General features: G+C 38.0%; 1 protein-coding gene and 1 long non-coding RNA gene across 10 annotated transcripts in view; one reads left to right on the plus strand and one right to left on the minus strand.

Moving 5' to 3' along the window:
• LOC307160202 overlaps nt 1–6796 on the plus strand; it is a 59417-nt gene extending 52621 nt beyond the window's left edge. The window contains exons 5-6 of the long non-coding RNA XR_013821510.1: nt 3747–3902; nt 5131–6796. This is a non-coding gene — a long non-coding RNA (uncharacterized lncRNA). The remainder of the gene's footprint in view (nt 1–3746; nt 3903–5130) is intronic.
• Nucleotides 6797–14647: 7851 nt separating this feature from the next.
• Nucleotides 14648–26304, minus strand: kif23 (kinesin family member 23). 9 transcript variants are annotated; one of them, XM_079874129.1, is made up of 24 exons: nt 26191–26304; nt 25635–25701; nt 25427–25555; nt 24918–25023; nt 23416–23552; nt 23198–23310; nt 22943–23110; nt 22243–22287; nt 21235–21347; nt 21022–21143; nt 20380–20482; nt 20192–20271; nt 19990–20109; nt 19740–19899; nt 19433–19594; nt 19177–19343; nt 18317–18490; nt 17595–17777; nt 17060–17359; nt 16315–16548; nt 16147–16235; nt 15972–16053; nt 15246–15316; nt 14648–15149 (listed from the first exon to the last, which is right to left on the minus strand). In XM_079874129.1, the coding sequence occupies exons 1-24, from the start codon at nt 26202–26204 to the stop codon at nt 15134–15136; spliced, it is 2955 nt and encodes a 984-aa protein (XP_079730255.1). In that variant the 5' UTR covers nt 26205–26304; the 3' UTR covers nt 14648–15133. The 9 variants fall into 9 exon arrangements, with proteins under 9 accessions (XP_079730255.1, XP_079730248.1, XP_079730247.1 ...); XM_079874122.1 differs by having other exon boundaries at nt 26197–26289; XM_079874121.1 differs by having other exon boundaries at nt 15972–16050; nt 26191–26279.
• Between the last annotated feature and the right edge of the window lie 50 nt (nt 26305–26354).

Below are 26354 nucleotides of genomic sequence, written 5' to 3' on the forward strand. Positions count from 1 at the left end.
ATTTGCTCAAATTAGCCAGTCTGATTTAAGCATATCAGCGCATATTGTTCGCAGTTTGCCCCATGGCAAGAAAAGATATTTTCTTTTGCCATCATGTTGACAGTTTCCCAGAGCCTTGAGGAAATTGCTCTGGGTGTATGTGTTGCTGAGTGAGGCCTATTCCCAGACGGTCAATATTTGTCTGTTTGTTTGCCAGCGAGGCCCATAGATTAAATGGGACAGGTTAGCAAGCCTCATCTAAACAGTGAGACACTGTCATTTGAGAAGTTAATCTTTTCCCCTTATTCGCATTCTCTAATGAGACGCAAGTCAAACATTAGTCAGCCGCTTGTTGTTATTAGCGCATTCACCTGCTCAATCACTTCTATGTTAGATTATGATTCATGCGGAAAGCTTTCGGTGCGTTTAGGGTCACATGACAGCTACTGTTGATTCTACCAAACCAACTGTTTGCACAGCTCTCAGGGCATAAAAGTGTCTGTGATTACCGAGGAGACGTGTTGATACGGTCGTAGGTGGGGTGGGCGTGGAGCTTATGATTCACTTACCTTTGTAAAGACAGACAAAGAGTTGACCTTGGGCCTGTTGTTTGTGTCCTTTGACAAATTGACCTTCCCTTGCAACCCTGAGAAGACACAGCCCTCATTAATCCCACAGCGCGCTTATAATAGGCTGTAAATATGTGCGATGTAGATGGAACGACGGGAATCTTTGACCGATCTTTGTTGGATCACCGGCTCCTTCAGCAAGAGCCAGGAGCAAAAGAAGGAGAAGAATGCTTTGCTAAATTCCTGTCATCTCTTTATCCCATGCTTTGTTGCCTCTGTTGTGAACGGTCAAGGTTCACCAAGAGCACACACTAGGCCCCCTCTCACACACACACACACACACACACTCATAGACGGTGCACTCCCCTCCCCCACCTTCCGCTCGCCCTGTTTGCTCAGCTAATATTGACTCTCCTGGCTAACACTGCCTCTATTGAGCTGAGCCATTCACAATAATGTTTGACCAGCATTAGAACATCATTGAGATAACAGGGGAGGCGAAGACCAGGCCTCGCTAAGGTTGCTCGGCTAATGAAAACCAGAATGGGAGTAAATGACAGGGGAACTGGGAAAAACCACCTCAAGATGAACGCGGCTTCCAAACCATACCGTATTTGCATTTCAAAAATGAGGAAGAACAAACAGCTTTACAGCACCTTTTCCATCCCGTTCCAAATACTTTGCAGTCGTGTATTAACATTTCAGTATTTCCACTCATTCGCGGTCTCAGTATGCTTTTATTGCTCTCTTGGACATATTTCTCACAAGTCGCTTTAAGGATAGTCAGTTCACTTGGCAGCCATCTTGGTAATGCCTATACAGGCAGTTGATTTTCAATGTAGGGTAAGAAAAATGTGTTATTTTAGTATTTTTAAATATAGCCTATTATAGAATGTATTGTTTTATTTTTATTTATTTTTTTCATTATTTTTTTAACTTCAACTTATATATTTCAACTAGTTGCAGCATTGTTCATTTTGTTCAGTAGTTTTTCATTTGTTTTTTTATCTAATATTTATATTTTATTTCAGCTTTATTTCAATTAACAACATTGATTTTAATTTTTTTAATTTTTTTAATTATGTTAGTTTCCGTTAACAAAATCAACCCTGGGTTAACCCTGGGATAAACTGAATAAAGAGAGGCTAAAATATCCAAAACAGTCAATCTGCAAATCAGTAATAGACTTTTTTTTCCCCCTCTCTTTTTACATCAAATCATGCTAAATATTTTTCTGGTGGGTTCAGTTAATGCTTTAAAAAATAAAAAATAAAAGCTCTCTAATAGCATACTACTCTTACTATTTCTGTCATATGGCAATATGCTGAATTCAGCCTCCCATTCATTTCTTTACAAGTGGTCCATCTCCTCCCACTGTTTGTACCCAGCAGAGCGTAAATGAGTAGAGATGGAGGAGACCTGGTGAGAGCGGAGGAGAGTGCTGCCATCTCATGGCGGTATGCAGTCCTGCTCCTGACTTCTGCTGGGCCACACTTCATGCCTTGTGTGAATGGCTTCAGGTTATATTTCCACTCAGCCATGTAAGCTAAATGAAGCATATATAATGCAAATAAGAGACCAAGTGAGAGAGAGGGGGAAAGAAGGGAGGTGTGGAGGAGAATGATAGCAGAACAGCCATCTATAGTGTTGCTGGTTGAGAAGAGGGAGAGGACACCATCTTTTTGTGTGAAAATCTGCCATTTTTTGGGGAAGAAAACAGAAAACGATTTTATTAGGCCATATTAATAAGACCATATAAGGTTTAACTATAATCTACAGTCAATTCGGTAACACTTTATATGTATTCTATATATAATATATTCTTACAGCATTTATTAACCTTTGTGAATGTTAGTTAATAAATTCAGAATTCTAGCGTTAGTCCGAATTCATATTCATGCAAGTTCCCAATGCATTAACCAATGATAACAGATGCAACTTTGATCTTATTAGTAAATGTTGAGATTAACATTAGATTAATAAATTCTGTGTAAGCATTGTTCATTGTTAGATCATGTAGTTAACTAATCCTAACAAATGAAACGTTAATGTAAAGTGTTAGCGTAAATTCTGATGTCGTTATATGCAGGGAGTTTTATATGTAAATAGACAGCATGAAAACGAAATAATCTAAAATGGCTGTGTGTCAGCGCAGGCGATTGCTATTTAACTTGACTTGGCAAGGCTGCCTCTGTGATATTTAGAATTAATTATTCTAAATGTCTGTCAGCAGCGATGGCAGACCAGATGCGTTCACATGACGGGTAGGATCTTGCATAACAATGCAGATTTGTCTTTTGTCAACAACCAGATCTAAGAACTATTATATGTGAGATATATACACACACATACATATAGTATATAGTACAAGTAAGAAATGGAAATGTTTTGAAGCCTTCACTGAGCCCATATTCTCAAACTGATTTTATATATTTTTTGCAGTGTACGTGGTAATACACAGCGAATAGCTCATGCTAGCTATTTGGAATGTGTCCAGTGGACAGAAAAAATCTGGCAGTGGCCTTATATTGGCTTTGACAGAGACGAGAGATAACAGAGAGACATTGGCTGTTCTTTATTAGATTCTCCTCTGCCCCTCAGCAAACAGAAGTAGCTCCGGCCAAACAAGCTCAATCAAAAGGTGGCTTCACTGGACGATGTTAGCTCAGCAAATCCAGCTCCACACACACGGCTTCAAAGAATGGGCCCATCTCCACCTAACCTTTGATGTATTGTGTATTGATCACGAGGAGAGCCGGGAGAGAGTGATGCGATGGATGCCCTAAGAGGGATTAGTGGAGGCCTGGCCAGGCTCAAATACAAATGTTCCTAAAGAGCAGCTTGGTCTCTGGGGCTTGGCCGGCTGCCCTGTCCCCAGAACAACACTGTAGGAGTGGATGCTTTAAAAATGCCGGATTAAAAAAAAATCACTTTTAATTAAAACAGACATGCTTTGGTGGATAAGAACTAAGTCGGTTGCTCTGAAGTGACTTCAAAATCACTCAAAACGCAAATGACTCCATATATCACACTTTTTTGCCAGTCCACTCCAGAGGGTTTTATACTTTAGTAGTGTAAAGGCCCAGTGATGTAGTGTCATGCACTCATCTCCCGTCTTTATACCCGTCTCTCGTCAGGGAAGTTAAGTTAGAATGACATTGCGAGTTTTGCTTCTTCTTTTTTTCTTTTTCACCACAGACAATCGGAACGGGCCGTCTTGGAACAGTGTGTTCGCACCTGTAGCTGACAGCCAGTGTGACGGGTCTCTTCAAAGTCCGTGTTTACAGAACGGCTCCTCACGACTACATGAAAGAATGGAAGAGATGAAAATCCTCTTTGAAAGACAAGAGCTGGGTATCTAAGCAGCAGCCTGCAACATTTCATTGAAATAATATTTTTATTGATGAACGCTTACGGGGTAAAGGCACAGTGCATGTCGCAGCCTGCCACCATTTGATATCATTTCAATGAAATCACACAGAATTTCAACAGGCAAAAAAGCAAGGCATGCAAGAAAGTGTGTGTATTTTACGCATGACACTGAATGCCTAATTTTAAGTAATTAAATACTATGTGGTAGTGCATACAACCAGTATACCCAGTGCATAGAGGAAGTGGATACAACCTTTGTAGTATGCAAATACTAATTGTATGGGGGGCATAGTTGAAATCCACTGAATAACACACTTGCTCTCTAATAACACGTACAAATTGGTTCATTTGAACAGTTTGTTTTAATAGATCGTTTAAAAAACAGTATTCACTGATTTAAATGTCATCACTTTACATCTGAAATACATTTAAAGTTATGATGTAACATTATTTTCTTTCAGAATACATTTTCATTAAATTAATTTCACCGAAAATATCAATAACATAATTTTTTAGAAAATATATAGGTAGATTTCCATTTCATGCCAACTTTAAATATTTGGTAACACTTTATAATAAGTATACAGTAAAAAAGTGCTTACAAATGATTAACAAACTATTATAGTTTATTCATTGTAGACTCTATATTGTTAATATATTAATAGGCAATATGCAAATAGTGAGTTCTTGATTTATTGGCACTGTAAATAACACAATTATTATTGTTTATACCATGGTCTGGGTGAATACTCGATTCTGATTGGCTGCAGGGTGTCCATTAAAAAGTGATAGAGGACACCTAGTAAATAAAGGCGTAACCAGGGAAACCAAGTTATTGTTTGTAAAAACTTTAGATTTTCGATTGTAAAACTAATTAAAATATAAACTAATGTTTTAAAAATGTGTTATTTGGCAAGTGACCATGGTATAAGCGGGTCAATGCCCTTCAAGGTGTCCATTGTCAGGTATTAATGGACTCCGCTGCGCTTCGGACGGTTCATGCCTCGCCGTCGTCCATTAATACCTGACAATGGACACCTCGTCGGGCATTAACCCTTACTTAATTAGCTCATGGTAAAGGAATAGTTGGTTATTAGGAGTAAATAGAAAAAATATTTTTTGTATTTTGAGTAGCAGCTGTCACTTTAAGATCCTGCTTGTTTGGGACAGATAAATGAAATTTACATTTTAATGTTTTTTTTTATTGTAGATAGCTTGCCTAAGTCTCTAGCTCAACACTACACATCAGTAACTGGATGAAAGCAGCAAGCCATGTAACCGTGCAGCGCTGTGAAGGACTCACTGTGGTCACAGCAAAAGTGAGTCAACGGAAATCAGTTCTGGCAGACTGTCACCGCTGCGAGGTCACAGCCTGTTAGTTTGGGCAGCGCATGCAGACGTCAAGACAGCTGCAGAGAGTTAGAGCACTGTCAGAAACAAAGACCCCGAGGGGAATATAATCAACTGTTCATTCATACTCGTATTGTGATACACATGAAAGGATATTTATTCTGTGGAAACTACTTGTTTCTTATGCTGGAGGACATCCATGTTATTTATTATGAGCTTTTTGGCATTTGCACTAGATCTGTTAATTGTAACATTCCTCTATTTGGACAAATATCCTTCATAGTAAGAGGATCATTGTCTCATTTTACATTTCTAAATGTAATGAAAGTTTCTAAACAGATGTCTGGAAGGCGTCCATTAACTCCATTAAAAAATATTTATCAGTGTCTGTGAGGGAGAGTTCGCCCAAAAATGAAAATTCTGTTATCATTTATTCAGCCCCAGAGGTGGACAGTGCCAAAGTTCATTTACTTGAGAACTGTACACTTTTTGAGTGTCTGTACTTTACTTGAGTATTATTTTTTCTGGAAACATTTTACTTTAATTTCACTACATTTGAAAGACAAATATCGTACTTTTTACTCCACTACATTTCTGTCAAGGTCCTTGTGTAGAAAGTAGTAACGTAGTCAGGGGATGATTTTGGTTGGAAATGAAAGTCGAGTTGACGTCAGAACCGGACGTCAGATTGATGTCAACATCCAACGTCGGTTTGACGTTGCATTTTGGTTGGAAATGAAAGTCGGGTTGATGTCAGAACCCAAAAAAGTTTAAATAGGGCACTATTTGAGGGAACAGCCATTTGGGTGTCCGAAACCATTGTGGATGTTATTGAGTGCACTTATTCAATCTCACATTCAATCCCACTACTGGAACTGTGTTCTAGAAATAAATTTGATATTGATATGAGGTTAGGCAGGCATAGATTCACAATGCAACAATAATAAAACAATGCATAGACATTTACTTTTTACTTTTGATACTTAGTACTTTTAAAAACGAGTACTTCTGTACTTTTACTTAAGTAAAAATCAGTCTTTACAACTTTTACTTGTAACAGAGTAATATTTGACCAGTAGTTATCTGTACTTTCACTCAAGTAAGGAAGTTATGTACTTTGTCCACCTCTGAGCCTCATGAGTTATTTAAAGCAGAAAATCTTTTTCAAGATGAATTTGAGCCTGTTCCTTAAGCTATACACATTCCAAATGCTTGGAATATGATGCATATGGACCTATTTTATGGTGTTTTTGTTGGAGCTTGACAGCCCCTGGTCCTCATCCAAAGTCATTGTGACGAAGAAAAGAGCAGCGTTAACCAGTGTTGTTTTTGGCAGCCCTTTTAGTTTTAGTCTTAGTCTTAGTCTTTTGGACGAAAATGCTTTTTAGTTTTAGTCACATTTTAGTCACTTATAAACTTGATAGTTTTAGTCAAGTTTTAGTCGACAAAAACACAAAAAGGTTTTAGTCAAGTTTTAGTCGACGAAAACGCAAAAAGGTTTTAGTCAAGTTTTAGTCAATTTTAGTAAAAAAAAAAAAAAAAAGAAGTAGTCTTTAACAAATTAATTTAGGTTTAAAAGTATTGGAAATGGGCTTAGGTTTGACAGGTTGTAGCAAGTGTTGAAATTCATAAAACAACAGTTAACCTTAAAACTTTTGCATAATAAACTAGACTTTCTCATTGATGGAGATGCAGTGCTGCCAAGCTGTACTTCATTGTCGCATTGGGCAGAAACCTTTTATCCCCATATTTCAAGTTATATTTTTTCCATGAATTGATGCTCTTCTAAAATTTCAGCACATTGGCTATTTTCACCAGTAATCACAGTAATAAAGGAATGGTTTAAACAGCAAAAAACTTTGAGCTACTACAACATTACACACAGATAAAGTGGTAACAGTGGAATCACTGTTTTACTCCAAAAAAGCCAGGAATAAAAACGTTCTTACTTTGGCAATTGTGGCTTTATTATATAATTAGTTAAATAATAATTTATGTTATAATTTATGTTATAATCTAAGTTATATAATAATTATTACTTGTACCAATTAGCCTACTAAACTAATGCTCGGACACACTCGGTCTCTCTCGCGCACTTTCGGTCTCTCTCGCGCGCAGACACACTCGGTCTCTCTCGCGCACTTTCGGTCTCTCTCGCGCGCAGACACACTCGGTCTCTCTCGCGCACTTTCTGTCGCTCACGCAGTTCGTTTCGCTTTTGTCCAGTCCGGCGCCAAAACAGACAGATTTCACGCAAAATAGGCAGAAATGACATGCATTGTGAATGTCAGACTTATAATAATTTTCGTTCCGTCTCGTCTCGTCAACGAAAACTCGAAAACGTCTCGTCATGTTTTAGTCAACTTAGAGCCATTTTTAGCTAGTCATCGTCGCGTTATCGTCATAAAAAAAGGTGCGTCAACGAAATCATTTCGTTATCGTCATCGTTGACGAAAACAACATTGGCGTTAACATTCTGCTCAACTGACAGGAGTTTGAGTAAATCAAGGCTTTAAACATAACAGACTCTGAGGGAGACAAGTTTTTTATGAAATTTTACCGTTTTGAAAATATATCTTTTTACAGTATTCATTTAATTCATAACTTAAAGGGATTGTTCACCCAAAAATGAAAATTATGTAATTACTCACCCCCATGTCGTTATAATTGCTCATGTCATGTCAGATAAAGTGATCGTGTCTCTTTTGTACTAAATTTTTTTTTTTAAATAACTAAACATTGAAGCCAAAATTAACATTTCATATTGATTAGTTTTACAGTCACTTTATGAACTTTTTGAAGCGTCAAAGTGTCAGTTGCGTAGCTGTCAATGGTGGGACAAAAAGCACTCAGATTTCATCAAAATTATAAAATTTGTATTCTGAAGATGAACAAAAGTCTTACGGGTTTGGAACGACAGTAGGCCTATTACATTTTGGGTGAACTATCCCATTAAGATGATAAGACAAGAAACGTTAGACATACCAATCATAGTGAATGCGTGCAAATTTTAAAGTTTTAAGTAGTTTTAGTTGTTTAGTTTTAGTAGATTTAGCAGTTTAAATCGATAACTCCATAACTACAAGTATAAGTTAGAAATAGCTCTTCTTTTACCATTACTTTTTCTTTATTCCCTTAAATCCCCCAAGGGATTATGGCCTTGGAGTAAATAATGAAAATTTGAATTTTCCCTGAAATAATCAGTAAAAAGAGTGGATAACACTTCAGTTTAGGGTCCAATTCTTACTATTAACTAGTTGCTTACTAGCATGCATATTACTAGGATATTGGCTGTTTATTAGTACTTATAAAGCACATATTAATGCCTTATTCTGCACGACCATATTCTACATCCCTAAACTTAACAACTGCTTATTAATAAGCAGTAACTAGGACTCTATTGAGGCAAAAGTCATAGTTAAAAGTTAGTTAATAGTGTGAATTGGACCCTAATCTAAAGTGTGACCACAGAGTGTTTACCAAGGAGTGTTTACACGAGAAACAAGAAATACAGAGCATTTAAGATGCAGTTCAGGCAATACACAACACATTTTTTAGTCAGCGTTATGAACACGCCTCAGGACAAGGCAAAATACACTGACCTAGTGTGTTAAAATGCAGCTCATATCTCAATTTACCATGCGTATTGGTATGCGTGCTCATGAGCGGGAGCCAAAGAAGAGTGAAGCACCACAGTAAAGCGAGATGAGACCCCGGGGTGGGCACGAGACACGCTGAATGACAATTGCACCCGACTGTCAACAATCATCTGCATTTGAACCTCCCTTTGGACTGACACACTGGCTCGCGGGCAGCCACGATCCTGACATATCAAGATGTAGAGCTGGAACCCTGCTCTGGGCCTTCATTAGCAAAGCGCCGGGCTCATGCAGTATTTACAGAGTCGTCCACTAATTGAGTTTTAATGTCAGTGACTGCTCCCCAGGACACGTCTAGATAGGTATATGGGCCTTTAAAGGGCAGGCTCATCTGCGGTTCAATCGCCACCAACCACAACATGCCCTTCTAAACCTCATCGCCCCTGAGGGGATCCTGCCATCATGATATGCAAGAGGAAAAACTCCCCTCTCATCTAATTCAGCTAAAAGGCTGGAAGAAAGCCTCCTCAGCTGACCACCATAACCAGCCTTTGTCCCGGTGGTTAAATGATTAATAGAGTCAGCATGGCAGCCTTGTTTACAGCATATGAAGGAAGGTTTCCACTGCATAATGCCAAACACTAAGTGTTGACAATCCTCTCCCTGAGCGTCTACATAATACATAACATCAGCCAAACATGGGAAAACAGAAACGGCCTGTGAGCCGGAGCCGACTCCGCTGACATGACCTGACAGGCCGTGAAGCTCAAGCACACCTGGTTTACACGTCAGATCAAACGCCGATCAAGTCGACAAGCTACGGACAGACCATGATGAAAATCTTCCATTTGAACTGCATCTGTGGGAGAGGAATGATTAACGGCAAACTGAATATTTCGATCGTGTTAATGAGAAAATGAACCTAGAGCGCTCAGGTTGATCACATATACGCATGAAATAAACATGGAGAAATTTGCATCGGTAATGGTTTGGTGTGGTGGGGAAACGCGGTGAGAAGCTCATTAGGTGGTCTGCCTCACTCCAAATTATTTTGTGTCCGTTTCTCTTGCGGCAAGAGATAGACTAACAGAGGACCAAAAAAAAAAAAAAAAGACTCTGCAGGAATTAATCATCCAAATAGCAGATAAACCATGCAATCATATATTTTGAAAAGCCAAGCTGACTAATTAGTGTGAATTCAAGCAGGCAGTTCTCCAGTATTTTCTCTCTAATTCTTTATTGTGTATTCTGCAGGTGAAGCACTTAAATAGAGAATTACTTTCACTTTGTTAAAAGAACTTCCTGCCTTAGAAATGTGCCAGATGACTACTGATGCATTCTGGTAAGTGGTTCTCCCCTAGCTTAGAGAATTTAATAGCAAAATGACTTTAGCATTTTTTATTTTCTATTGTAATTCATTTGTGCAGATTGTTGCATATAACCGTTTTGTCCTTGTAATCTTTAATCAAAATATAATAACTTGCCTCGCTTCTTCTGAAATGATATTTCTTTGCCGCCAAAGTCACTTGGCTAAAAAGTTAGCCTATTTCTGGATTGTTTTACTCTATTCTGGTATGTATAGCCACTTTTAACCATAAAATGAAGAGAAACAACAATAAAGAAACATTACAATATAAGTAAACAGTGGAATGTTTTAAACAGTGGAAACCCTTTCGATTCCATGCATTAGCATTCAAGCTAATGGGGACCAATTGTCACTATTGGCTGTGTATTAGTACATAGTAAATCAATAAGCTCACTTTTTTACAGTGCGAACAGTGCTTTTCACTCCAGATCTGCTGGCATAAGTGAGTAATGTATGCTTATTTATTTGAAATTGCTATATTTTCCAGTGAGGAGCTCTCTGAGTGGTAGTCTTCCAGGGTTGCTCGTGTGTCTCTCTCTTTTTCTTTCTCTCACTTCATCGGATCATAATCCTAATGCAGTAATCTAAAGCTCTATCATAGCATAACATTCACGCTAGCTCCAGAGCCATTGCCAGCCGAGCCAAATGATTATATTGTAGTGTGGCTCATCAAGCTGCGTATGGTCAAAAAGCAGAGCACTTGATGGCTTGCACAAGTGAGTTTAATGTCTGCTCGTTGCTTGGAGCCCTTGACCCTCTCTTGGAGGCGCTCCATGTTAGTCACTCTCTAGTGCCTCCAAATTGAAATGGAGTCAGAGGAGCAGATGAGATATCCACCATCAGGCTTTGGCTGTGGAGCTAATAGAGAGATAGATACAGGGCCCATGAGCTATTCTCCTTACACAACTCAGATTGAGATGTCACAGAGGACAATTATTGTACAATCCATGAGCAGATCATTTAAAGTGCCCCATTATGCTTTTTTGGATATTACCATTAATGTAATGTGTTGTATATCTGTTTGTGAATGTAAAAAAACTGTAAAAGTTTGGAAGATCACAGTGCACGATAAATGGAGTTATTGTCTCACAAAGGAAAATCCAGTCTTACTTCCTCCACAAACTGTAGGTTTGTGACAGATTTGCATAATGCCCATCTATGGTCTTCATTGGCTGCCCATGAAAAGCATCTACTTTGACCCGCCCTCAAATTCTGTAGTTGTAGCTGAGGCAGAGTTTGTCGACATGTCAAGATCATTTTATGCTCTGCGAAAGCAAAGCCACTTCGCATGCACATCCAATGAGGACTCATGCTGGAATTGATACGGTAAAACCATCGCCATCGTTACAGTTTGAATCATGTTTAACTCTTTCCCCGGTAGTATTTATTTTTTTATTGCCAGCCACTGCCAGCATTTTTGATAATATTAACAAAACTTTCATGGCCACCAGTATATTTTGAATATCTGAACATGCAATATATATTAAAAGAAAACGAAAACAAAAAAAAGTTTTATTCTAGCTTTGTGCATTCTTTTTTATGAACACTTGAATGTGGGTAAGTTTCACAAAAAAACAACATTTTGAACGAAAAGCTGGGAAAAACTACAATGTGCACAAGCAATGCTTGTTCTGCTCCTTTTTTGCCTGTGTTTTGATCTGGAGATTCAGATGATGCGTAATAGCGCCCCCTACTATATAACATTAGCTATGATTTCCACCACCCTGTTTTTATGCGCATTTTGAAGTATTGCATCAGAAACGAGTGATGGAAATGGCAAATTTCGGAAAAACTCCCTCATTTTTTTTACGCTCATTCGAGGTGGTTTTTGACTTGTGCGAAAAAGAGTTCATGCAAATAATGGAAGGTGGAAACGCATTTCCCAAATAAATTTTGACGTAGAGAACATTAAACCTACGTGTTTCATGGGCTGTTTCCACTGATGGTTTTATATATTGTTGGTTACTAGGTTACCAACACCACCATCATTCACTCAAACAACTTTGCACCTAATTCGCATTTGTTTCTTTTTTGTTTTTTCGGCGAACTTTGAAAAGATTCGCTTCACGTTTGACTGGAAACCCAGCTAGTGAAAACATGGAAAGCCGGAAAATTACGTGAAGAGTTAAATGTTGAGGAAGCCTCTGAAGCTGAAATCCAAATATGGTAGTGGGCATATCGTTTTCAAAACGCGCTGCAAGCGATAGACCAATCACAACAGACTGGACCATCTGACGAATCAGAGCAGAGTAAGCTCTCTGAAAGGAGGGGTTTAGAGAGACTGAATCATTGATCTAACCATTTCAGACACTGTGACAAAAGAGGTGATGCTGCAATGTATATTATGAGATTTTTTTTTACCTTGGATGTATGTAAACCTATGTTAAGAGACCTCTAAAACAATATTAGGAACCTTTAAAATAGCATAATATGGGCCCTTTAATATTTTGAGAACCAGACTATGGATTTATTCTAAGCTTAAAGAGAAATCCCAGACGTAAAGACAAGGTGGATTCAGTTACAATTATTTATTTTTTTCTCAGAGCAGAAAAACCTTTGTCCACAAACCTCATTTCAGCTTGCTGTGGGAATGAGTGGTAGAATACGAAATTCTTTCGAAATTAAATCGGCAGTTTTGGCCTTGTAAGCAATCTTTTTAATCAAAAGGTAAATCCAGGAAGGAAGTTGAAATATTGGGAAAATATTTTGGAGGAAGTTTGCCTCATTTGAAATGGAATGTCTGGGCTCCAAACTCTTCAGACATGGTCCACTTCAGGTACTTGAGCAGAATTGCTACCGCTCCGACCTCCTTGACCTGTAAACATAGGCACACTTTTTTGTCCTGATACAAAATTGCTTCCACTCAAAGCAGCAAACACTCAATCACCTGCTAACATCTTAATTCTAACCAACCGTAACCCACCAAAAAATACAATTACAAACATTGTGCAGGCAAGCTTGATGCAAGGAAAACCCTGAATAAGCCAATAAGCTAATGACCCTTTTTAATAACCATTTACCACCTAATTTAATATATATATATTGTACATAGATACAAATACAGCAATTTCTGCAATTTAATTCAACAGTCTGTCCTGGTGTATGAAGTAAACTGTTGAACTCTCTGGAAAAACAACTGATGGTCTTGGCTCATTCATACCATCATAAAGATGTGTAGAAATGTTTGTGTTCGTACCATACGTGGGAGATGTGTGAACAGTTTCAGATTATATTACGGTAATAATTCTTATTTAGATCCAATATCTTTGTGAGACTGAGTCTGTATTAAATATTTAATTGAAAACAGAAGCATGGCACCATACAAACACAAAGAGCTCAACAACTCCAACATTCCAACAACAAAAATAGCACAGCCCTAATGTTTTTCTTTGTTGGTGCTAAAATGGGAGAAAGTGGTCAAATCAAGTGCTAAGCTTTCTGAACCGGTTTTAATGTCACTTGTCGTAATGTACAAACAACAGCAGTGCATATTTCAGTAAGACGCATGACATTGGCACATTTACTTCTGGCCTCTGTGAATTGAGGCTTTTAACGCATTTCAGTGATGCCAAATCAGATTTGATGCGTTAAGTAAATACAATTTCATAATCTAGTTCATAATCATAATTCTTTTAGACTGGATTTCAGAAATGTTTATTTACATGCCATGGATGTTGTGCTCACTAAGGCAGAGCCAGCTAAAATATATTTTGTGAGCAGAATAACAAGCTAACAGCACAGACATGCAATTCAATATTTGTCCATTGATATTCTGATAGATTTATCATTCATTTATTCGTATATTCTTAATGTGACAATCACTATAACAAGATAATACAAAGCCCTTATGTGTTAAGCATGGGTTCCTGTAGGTCAAAGAAAATTTGATGGCTTTTTAAATAGGTTTAAAATGTGAACATTAAACACTAGACATCCTGTTTAAGTCACTACTCAAACATGCATGACTGTAAAATGTCTTTTTCCCCCAGTAAAGTTAAACATTGCATCTACATCTCAAATTATATATTGTTAATATTTTATGGAAATGATAAACACTTTGGCCAGAAAAACACTATTGCTAAGGCTAATTTCTTTTAGGATTTTTACATTCAAATAACCTTACATAATCTGAAAAATATATAAATACAGCTTGATAAAAACACTGCATTCTGATATTTTCCTTGATTTTTCACAACTCTCATACTTCATCTTAAAGTATCCATTGTCTACATGAAAATAAATAGCCTTATTGTAGGAATTAAAACTGCTGTCTTCAATAGTTTAAACACTGCTGCCATCTACTGATTTCTTATAGAATCATATCAACAACTCTTCATGGCTGAGAGAACTGCATTACAAATGAAAAAAAAAAAGGAAGAGACATGTGTAAAATGAACCACTATGAATCAAATAAGTATATCATATGCAGTTTATTAACTGTTATGTCCGCAGCAATATCATACAAATCAAACTACATGGAAAGAGTACTTTTCCAAGATGCTGCCTAGTGAAGTCATGAGAAGGACTTATAGAAACACCAGCAAATGTTTGTCCTAACTGTCAAATTTCAAGAGTATACATTAACATATATATAAAATACAAGCAAATAGCTAATGTGCTTAAGAGACAATTAGAAAAAACAAAACATTTGTAACACTTTTTTTTTGTTTGTTTTGTTTTAAAAACCACCCAGACTTACACTAAATGTGAATTTTACATGGCAACACCAAGGTAGAAAACGCAGTACAAAAACAGCTTTGGTGAACTTGTGTAGTCTTCTATAAAAAAGATTCTTTACATAAAAAGCATTAAAAAGAAAGTTTAAATAGTATAAAGTGAATTTGCTATTGCACACAGTGAGGAGAGGCTTCGGCTGTGATGGCAATGCGAGAGCAGTCTCAAGGCTTTCTGCGTCTATGAAAAAACGGGGTTAGTCCTCAGTTTTTAAAGTTACTTTTTACCTGTGACAAAAAAAATGATTATGAAATGATAAACAAATAGAGAGCTTACTTTGTATATCCGTGATGCTGATATCCAGGTCCCAAGTTTGAGCCAGCTCTCATCTCCAAAGCCACAGAGCACTACAGTAAAGTCAATGGATAGATTTGGATTATTTGTCATTTAACATAGAAACATATGCATGCACACACTCGTTCAAAAAAGGATGCATTACATTGATCAAAAGGGACAGTAAAGACATTAAATGTTACAAAACATTTTAAATAAATGCTATTCATTTAAACCAGGGTTCACCAATCTCGGTCCTGGAGGGCTGCTGTCCTGCAGAGTTTAGCTCCAACCCCAATTAAACACCTGAACCAGCTAATCAAGGTCTCACTAGGCATACTAGAAACTTTCAAACAGGTGTGTTGGAGCTGGTTGGAGCTAAACTCTGCAGGACAGCGGCCCTCCAGGACCGAGATTGGTGAACCCTGATTTAAACATTCTATTCAAAGAATCCTGGGAAAGAAAAAAAACACATTTCCACAAAAATATTAAGCACAACAGTTAACAATATTGATAAGAAAGGTTTCTTCTGCATCAGAACAACATATGATGATTTCTGATTAATGATGAGTAATGATGCTGAAAATTCAGCTGTGTCATCACAGGAATAAATGTTTTTTTTTTTTTTTTAAGGGTTTAAATACCAAAAAGTAATCATTGACCTTTAAATGTGGGCATTTAAGTGTTAGTGTGCGCATTTAACTAGTTGACACCAGAATATTTCTTTACCCTCGTCTCCACATCAGTCCAGTCTCCCTCCATAGGCTCACCATCCGGGCCAGACTCTGATGATCGCCTCTTACGGCTACTACTTAAAACAAAGAAACAATATAGAGCATTTACACAGAGACCTACAAGTTATGCACACATGACCACCAAAGCATTCAAACTTGGCAACAATCACCTGGCCACAACAGGGTTTTCCTGCTTGAGCGTTTCGATGTCTGTGAACTGAACAGCCTGTCCTCCACCTCTAGTTCTGAACACTTCACCCTGATAAAGAGCAAAGGATTTTAATTTCAGCAGACACACAACACCAGACTGAGCAAGACCGCCAGAAAAAGGAAGCTACCTTGATTAGCTTGGTCTGAATCTCCCCATCCGAGGCCACCTCCTGGTGTGTCAAAACGTACTTGTCACACTTGGACAGAGCTTTCTCATTAGGAGCGTTTACTTTGATGGCATTGGGGATGTTTGGCTGGAGAACTGTATCCAGGTCCACATTAGTGCTGGGTGTATGATCAACCCACCTCTCCCCACCTGCGGAGTGCGAGCGTCTGTGTAGAGGCCGGACCGCCGGCCCAGTCTATTCAATTAAAACAAACACAGTAAGACAAACAGAAAACAGACCACAAGCATGCTGAAGCGTTACTTAGTGTGTTAGTGAATTTCTAAGCACAAGCTAAACGTACCAAGCTGTTAGGAAGGGAAAAAAGCTGGAGTTAAGAGTGGGACGCTTTATCTTCAAAGAAAAAAAAAAAAATCTGCTTTTCAGTCAGCAGAAATTAAATCTTAAAAAGTTGACAATTTCAGCTTCAACAATGTCTAGTGTATGAAGAGCAACTAAACAGTATTGTGAGTAACGGATGACATCGAGAAGATGAAAACTCAAATTTATTCATCTAAAAGTGCAAAACAAAGCCATTACATGGTTAAAATAAGCAGCACATAATACCTTATAATTTTACATTCAGATCTTCTGGATAATATTTGGAGCAGCTTAAAAAACAGATCAAAAGGTCTACATTAAGCTACAATGTCTATATTAGTGTCTTGTTGAAGCTATACCTACAACTACAGCAAGATACTCCACTGACCCAGTGATCCGTTTCCTCTAGGTCTACATCTTGCGGCTGGACAGGCACCTCTCTGGCCCAACACCTGCCTCTTCTCCTGCTAAGACTGTCGGGAAGGCCCTGAGCTCTCTTCCTACTGTCTGGAGGCGACTGGCTACCCTGCCTGCGAGACTGCGGGACTCCCTGCTCCCACTCAGAGATGCAGGAAGCCACTGACACACTGCCTGGTCTGGGGAAGTGAAGATCTGGCCTGACCGTCTGAGAGAAGTTATATATAGGCTCCAAGGAGGAGAGGGATGACTGCGAACCATTGTAGGGAGACTGAAAGTGACATGATTAGTTCACACATGGTTTGCATGCAACAAACACCAGTACATTAAAAACAACATTTACAGCATTAAAAACGGGTGGGAAATCTGTGAAGGCGCACAGGGTAATTATACACACATACTGCAAAGCAGACCATGCATGGACAAATAAAGATGAGGTTTGTGGATTAGGTTAGGCATAATTTTCAGGGTCAGGCGGTCTAGAAACGCAAGTCAGTTAAACGTACAGGAACGGGTGACGGGGAGGCGGATCTCTTGGGGGGAACTTTGTCCTTTTCTCTGGAGGGCCGCTGTGGTTGCCGGTTCTCCGTCTTCCCCTCTGTCACAATGGCTTTGAGTTGTTTGAGTTTCTCATCCTTAACCCACAGCTTATTCTGCATCTCCAGCTGTTTGGCATTCACCCGCCTCTCCTGCAGAGAACAAACCATCCATGTATTACACCGACAAATTAAAAGAAAGATAGGCTAGTCTTTACCAAAACAAACTAATTTCAAATATGTGACCCTGGATCACAAAACAAGTCACAAGTAGCACAGGTATATTTGTGGCAATAGCCAACGATACATTTTATGGGGCAAAATTATTGCGATTTCTTTTAGGCCAAAAATCATTAGGATGTTAAGTAAAGATCATGTTCCATGAAGATATTTTGTAAATTTCCTACCGTAAATGCATAAAACATTTATTTTTGCGAGTGAATGCAGCACAATCGCGAACATAAATGGACAAAAAGGTGAATTTCTCAATGTTTCGATTTTTTTGCACCCTCAGATTCCAGATAGTTGTATCTCGGCCAAATATAGTCATATCCTAACAAACTATACATCAATGGAAAGCTTATTTATTCAGCAAAATCTATGAATGTATAAGTCTCAATTTAAAAAAATTAACCCATGTGACTGTTTATGTGGTCCAGGGTCACATATAAGGTCTGTGGAAAGATACTCACACATTCCTTCTCCCACTTGAGCTTGGCGTCAGTGACGATGCCCTGCATACGTGATTCCATGCGTCTCTTTTCAGACATTTCCCTTTGAAGCCTCTGTTCTCTGCTCTCCAATTCGTGCTGTAGAGATCGCTTGTCCTCCTCATAGATGTTGGTAGTTTTCTGCAGGATGTCAATCTGCACACAGAATAGCAATGCAGATGCATTAAAGCTGCCATATTCATATAGTAATTATTTCAACCATAATCATTATAGCCTAGTTTGTGTTGTGAAATGTCAGTTAAATCTACTGTGTACACTACAGTTCAAAAGTTTGGGTTTATAAGATTATTATTTTTGGCAAAAGAATTATGCTCACCAAAAGTGCACTTATTTGATAGAAAATACAAATATTCATATCACATTCATATTTATTGTAATACTGAGGTTGAAAAGACTGAAGCACTTTCATACCTATACATTGCCTCTGACCTAGAGAGAGCAGTTGTTGAGTAAATGTAGATTTTAATGTTCTGGTGTGATTGATTCAACTGTCTATTAAAACCTTTGACATTGTCATTTAGGAATGAGATCATTTGGATGTTTGAAAATAAACATGCATAGATACAATGGACCTGGAAAGGTCCTTGAATTTAAAGTTAACCAAAGTGTGGGAACCCTGTTTAAAAGAACTTTATACTTGTATAACAAGGACATGGTGCTACACAATTCATAGTTAAAAGATCTATATTCAAAAACTTTCCAGTGTTGTGAATCTGAAAAACTAAAAATAAATTCAAGGACCCATGGGAACCCTGTTAAAACAACCCTTTAGAAAAATATTGCACTTAATTTTTATCCTGACTCAATGATGGTGCAAATACCTTGTACTCCAGCATCTTAGATTTCTTTTCCAGACGATCAATCTCGTTCTTCTGGTTCTGTATCATTTTATCCTTTTCCCCGAGCTTGCCACGCTGCTCATGGATGAAGTTCTCCTTGGAGAGAATGTTGCTGTCCTGCTCTTGAAGCACAGACTTCAGCATGTTGGCTGAAACAAAATAAGGGCCAGAAATTAAAAAAAAAAATAAAAGGTTGCGCATGAAGTACAATATAAACAGCTCTGAATGATGATTTTACCTGTTTTATTGTACTCCTCTATCATCATCTGTCGAACCCTGTGTCTCTTCTCCAGGGCCTCGATGAGTCTGGGTAGAGTGACATCATCATTAGGGCCAGAAACCTCACAGGGAGGAAGTGGAGGAAAGGACTGAAGAAGCTGGTTCAATACTGTTGGAAACTCTGTAAAAGCACACATCACATTGTAACATTACCAGTAACATTTAACAGAGACATTAGCCTGCATGTTAAAGAAACAGCACATTTGAGATGTTAACGCGCGTTACATTCTCAAAATGTGCAAGTTCACACACACACAAAAAAATACCTCCATCTACAGGACCACCACGTTCCTCCAGTCTGCGAGTCAGCTCATCTTTGAAGGCTTGGTTCCTCTGTCGGCGACCAGCAGTATAGCCACAGATGGGCCGGTCAACAGGCCGGGCCACTTCCACTTCCTGAGTCATCTCAGCAAAGCGCATCACCAGCTGCACACAGATGAGAAACCCAAAAATCACAGTACAAGTAGTATAAATCAACAGGAACAATCCATCTTTTGACCTGTTGATTTTGCTTACCAATGTCTCCTCATAATCATCAGCTTTTGGATTTACACACACGACCATCCTCACTTTGCCTTCACCATCAAAGTAGTTTTTGAATAGATGGGTCACTTTAGAGTCTCTGTATGGAACCATCTGAGGACAGATGTCAAGAGTGCCTTGATGTTGCTGAATTTAGAAATTTTTTATCTAAGGTCAGTTGAAATCTTCCACATACCTTGTTTGTGCCACACATCTGGTTCTCCCTCAGTACCTCAATACACGTGCGCAGAGTCATTAAAGATTGATTTATGTTGCCTGTGAGAGGTAAAAAAAAAGAAGAAAAAAAAAAGAACATATGGTCTTCATATGAAACACACCTCTGAAATCATAGTCAATCTTTAGTTCTTATTGCCATTGGCGGACCTGCTTCACGGAGACGACTGCCCTCTGCTCGAGTTCTGCTAGTGCGTTCACTGCCAGCCAGATCCACCAGACACAACTGGCTCACGTTCACCTGATTCTTATCCTAAAAAAGGGAAGAACAAAAATTAAAAATCAAGTATTAGGTCAGTGGTACCACTATCACAATTCAGAGCCCAACTTTGGCATCTCCACATGTAGGGCCAAAACGACTATCCTTTTAACATCCATTGTTTAACAATCCATTTAAAAGCTTTATCTGACTTGTCTCAGCTTTGACAATGTGAAATTACCCACAAATATCAGGTTATCAGAGGGTTGTGTTAAAATACTTATTACAGTGTTTAAAATGAAGGTGAAACTGCTGAACATAAGTTGATCACTAGGGGGTGTTAAAATACCTACAGACATCACATTCATTAAACCTGCATAAAGATCAGGAACACTACACTTGTTCAGCTGTGCCAAAAAAAAAAAAAATTACAAATTAAATTTACATGCTTTATTTATAATGGGGTAAAAAGAAAAGTTTCACTTGGCATTTGTCTGAACAACAACAATAGGTACCTAGCAAAGTGTAACTAGTGATTGTTTATTGCAAAAAGGATTATATATAAAAAGAAAAAGCATTAGAATTAAACCGACCTGAAGCACATTGTCTCCATCTGCATCCAGAGGTGCTTGTGCCAATTTAACAATGAACACACTATGAGAGCGGCTGGACTCACGGTTCAATTGCGTGTTTGCAATCCTGCGCTTCTTCTGACCTGTTTAGAAAACAGAAGTGCTCATACAATAGCTCTGCGTGCTAACCACAAACAAACCATTTGAAAAAAGCTAACATCTACATCAATGTACCTCTCCAAAAGACTTCAAAAGCTTCCTCTGTTGACTTGACCTCAACCTCGGTGCACCCAGCCACATACATGTTGTGATTTTGATCTTCACGCAGTATTTTGGATTGGGGCGGTCTGAAATGTGAGAAAGCATGAGATCACTTCTGTAACCACAGAGTAGAATAAACTAATTATACAGCCATGTTGCAATGAAGCACAGTTTCTGCATGGGTGTCTACTGGCAAGGAAAACAGACAGCCAAGACAAAAGCTTTTACACTGGCACAAAAAATCAGATTTTTTACTCACATCTAACAGGTCAGAATTTTTTGCACACATGTAAACAAATCCAAACTATTTTCGCATCCGATCTGAGCAAATGTGGTTTTAATTCAGATACACATCTGATATCTGGACATCCGACCTGCGTCTAAAAACGTATATTCGATTTCAAGCTACCACAAGGCGAGGCCGACACGTTTGCCCACAAAGATAGCTTTTTAATGTCCTATCATGAAGCAGATGTGCCTGGTTTTGCAGGTTTTTTTTTTTTTTATTTCAATTCTTATTTCAAAATTACCCTTATTTTCCTATATATCCACTCAGTCAGATTTTGCGCTGCAAAACATCCATGACAGCGGTTTTCTTGTATATGCTGGCAAATAATCATGGCCACCCGACATGAATTATATTTTAAAAAACTAATAGCATGGCCATTCAAAACCAGAGGGTCTACCATGTGCACAGTAAAGTGATAACCAACAATCATTTTGGGCGGGAATTAATGTAAACACATATCGGATACCAGTCCTGTCTAAAGTAAATGTAAACAGGCAGGCCTGAAAAAAAAAAAAACCTGCACATGATCAAAAGATCAGATCTGAGCATTAGGACGTGTAGTATAAACGCAGCCACAGAGAGACTAAAAGTAATTGAAAGCAAAGATAGGACATGCAGCACAGCTACACAAAGGAAAGAAAATCCTTAAAGGCAGCAAGTCCATCTATAAATGGATTTCACTGGCCACGTACATGAACTCAGTGTTGTTTCTCAGAGGTGTGCCTGCACCATTCCACCTAGTGAAAAAACAAAATACATGTATCTATAAACTAAGCTTTCTGATATTAAATAACTATTTTTAACTTTTTTTATCCAATTAAACTAAACTGAAACTATCTTGGGGTTGGTTACAAAATCTACCAAGTGTTGATAAAAAAAAGCCTAATAAAAAAAAATCATACTGACAAATATACAGTGAAATAGTAATATTGCTTGCTACAATTAAAATTATTTTAAAATAAATTCAGCAGCTATTCTTCAGTCTTCAGTGTCACAAAACTTCAGACATTCTAATATGATGATGATTTGGTGCTCAAGAAACATTTATTTTTCATCTTCAAAACTGTTGTGGAGCTTAATATGTTTGTGGGAAAAAAATTCAAGATAATTTGATAAATATGAAGTTCAAAAGAAAAGCATTTATTTGAAATGGCAATCTTTTATAACTGCCTGTACTGTCATTTTTGATCATTAATGCATTCATGCTGAATAAATGTATTAATTTACTATATACCGGTATTAAAAAACCTGATTCCAAACTTTTGAACAGTACCGCATAAAATAAGTGTTTTATAAAGCATAGAGGACATACAGTGCACAAAGACAGTGAATGAGAAATGAGAAAATCACTAATTTCAATTTACAACTAAATATCAAACTTAGCTAACTTACTTGGGCTTTATTGGGTCAAAAGGAGTCTCCTCCAGGAGATCATAGATGTAGTTGTTGTAAATCTCAATGTAAGACACAAAGACACTATAGCTGCTGTCCTCATCCACCCCATCTGCTCTACAAGCATCCTCCGGGCTGATCATGTCAGCAAACTCAGGGTCAATTCGTCTACAAAACAAGAACAGCAGATAAATGTACTGTGTTTCGTTTAAATTAGATTAGGTTCTTTTGTAACTGATTTCAAATGGAAATAACCTTGTATTTGGGGTCTTCGGTACAGCTGACTGACTGTCTCGCTTCTGTCGGTCCAAGAGTGCATCTACCTGATTCTGCACCTCCATGCCATTTTTATCATCAGGCTTGAAAACCTAATGAGGGAAAGATCAAGATAGCTCAAATATGGAAACTTTACTTATGCTCTTTTATTCTGTTATGCAAGAATAAAAGAAAAGTAAATTGATGAATTGGCTCACATATCTCTTGGCCTGGTAGGGGCCAATGCTGTTGAAGATCATGTCAAGGGAACGTGGAAGCAGCCCACCTTGACCCGGTGAGCCAGTCATTGTATGAGTTTTCCCACTGCCGGTGACACCGTAGGTGAACAACAGGCCTAGTTTAAAAAGAAGAAAACTGCTGTCAGTCTTACCACAGACCAAGCTTAAGCCTAGTTCCAGACTAAAAGGCATGTTTGAGCCATTTTAACTGAAAGCAACTCTTAAAATATGTCCCAACGCAGCAGAGTGCGGCGCGGAAATATGGATCTGATGGCCGAGTGCGGGCGCGGGTGGTAATGCACCCGTGTGTGTGTGTGTGCTGGTTGCGGGAGAATAAAACGATTCGCGAGACTCCCGCAAAATAGAAAAATCTATAAATTGAACATCTATAAACAAATAAATTGTCATTCATCTGTTGCACAAAAGCAACAAAAACAAACAAAATAGAAACGATTTACAGGCCAGAGTCTCTATCTATATTTATAACATGTTTGCAGCGTTGAACAATGTAGCCAATCACAGACACATGTGTTGATTTCTTGAACGCAAATCAGATGCATTTATAGAATCCCCTCACCGCTCAAAATTGACTTTTTGTTCAGTGCTGAATTCTGCACACTGGCAAATCATCTGATTATAGCAAACAAAGTGTAGATATTATGAAAGATTAATTGTGCAGCCAGTTTCATTTATAATAACAGAGATTTGTGAGATCGCGATGTACTGAGATGTCAGCTTTTTAGAAATTATTAAGGGAGAAATCCGTCCCGCGCAGGTCTCTAATGTAGACTTTAAAAACAAACGACTAACGTTATATTTACATTAACAGTAGCCTAGGCTGCAATCTAGTGTATGTGAACCTTTTTGCAGATAAACACAAGTGCATTTTCGGACAAGTTAATTGAGTAAATCAGACTCCCACTACGGTAATTAATAACAGACTATATTAAACACATTTCCTAAATAGGCCTGTGACTGTATCTTACATTTTATGAAATAGTACCATTGGTTAAAAATAAAGCTTAAAATGCTTCCTGTTCGCATATTTCATAATAAAATGACAATTACCCTTTCTGAAATACATTTTTTTTGTCATCATTCATAGATTTCATGTTAAAATAATATACAGATGCACTACCCTCTTCAAAATACAGCTGATATATTGTTGTACTTATTTATTGTAAAGTTTGCCAATGGATAAATCCCAAAAATAATCATTAGATTAATCGGAAAAATAAGCGTTAGATTAGTCGACTAATCGAAGAAATAATCGATAGATTAATCGACAACAAATATAATCGTTAGATGCAGCCCTAATGCACACCAGTATTTCTTTTATTTTTTTCATAAAAGGCATGTTTATGAAAGCTACTTAAATGTCCTAATTAAACTAATGCCTAATCCGGCTTAATCTAAGCCCTGTCTGTGAAACCAAGCCAGTGTTTTTAAATAACAAAATGTGTCCAAAAGAGCATATTTACCATTTTTACAGTGAATAAGGTCTTCCACCAGAGGTTTAGCAACATCTTCAAATAATTCCTTCTGTGTCGTTTTAATTCCAAACACTTTTTTGAAGGAATATTGGGTCTGAAACAGAAACGATTAGTTAACTTAAGTAGTCCAACAAAGCCTGACTAGTGCCATAAGCTTCAAAGGAATATTTTTCTGTTCCATGCAACACAAAATTATACAACAAAATTTTGCAAATGAGAGAAAGCAGTTAGTTGAAAAGATAAGACTTGAAAAAGCACACAAGTTGTACGGACCACATTTATGGTGCTTTTACAGTCATTTTACATGCTTGACAAACCTAGTACTCACTCATTTTTATTATATAGAAAAGTGTAACCATTACATGCATCAAATCACTTTGTGTTGCACAGAAGAAAAAGCATACAGTATTAGAGAGCTGGAGGGGAGTAAGGGTGAACTAATCCTAATTCACAAAAAGATCAGATACATTTTTTAAATATTTCTTGAGGGCACTCACCTCTTTGTATTCACCATTCCTATTGGCTTTGAGTCCATCAGGGGCATGTAACTGAATGGTGGTGTTGCTTATAACCTCAATACAGCATTCCTCATCATCTGCACCCAGTGGGCGCACGCGACAATACACCTGCCAACACACACATCGCAGATTAATACGTTTATCGTTATTTTGATTAACTTAATGTGAGCAACAAGTTACAACATACTCCAACAGGGTCCTTCTGGTTGTTAGAAGTCTTTTTTGGAGGAGGGCGGCGGGGGGTCTTGCCCTTCCTGTTACAAAAGCAAAAATTCAGACGTCATTCCGCAAATACCTTCAGTTCAAGCAAAAGAAGTCTGGCTTTGGTTAAAAGGGTCATAACTGGCTTAAACGCAATCTTTTTGGAGTTACAATAGGAAAATTTAACCAGCAAACGTAATTACTGATTTTAACGTGAAACACTAAGTTGGTTAACGTTAGCGTACACGTTGGTAATGGTCAACAAAAAGTCAACCTACTAAAATCAATAGAAAACATGAGAAATTACGCGGGATTATGAACTGATCCAAAGTGCAAACAGTGGTAAGTTAATAACGCTAACGTTAAACAAACTCAACGAGCCGTGAGCGAGTTAACGTTACACTAGTTAACTAATGTCTGCCAAGACCCACCTAACGTCTTTCTTGTGAGACCATAAACTCAGTTATTTGTAAATAAACAGAACTTTAATAATTCGCTATCAGTTTAATATAAGTAAAGTACAAAATATGTATAATACTTACGCTTGCCTAATCATGTTGAGGTGTTTTAGTTCAATTCCGCGACGCCGTTGCCCTGTCCTTGTCCGTATACAACACTCGAAGTTCAAACGTTCCCTCTCCTGCGTCAGAAACTGATTTTTCAAATGTGACCAATCAGCGAGCTCAGAAGAGCGGATGTCCCGCCT

The sequence above is a fragment of the Squalius cephalus genome (assembly GCF_949319135.1).
Source record: "Squalius cephalus genome assembly, chromosome: 6".
Lineage (NCBI taxonomy): Eukaryota > Metazoa > Chordata > Actinopteri > Cypriniformes > Leuciscidae > Squalius > Squalius cephalus.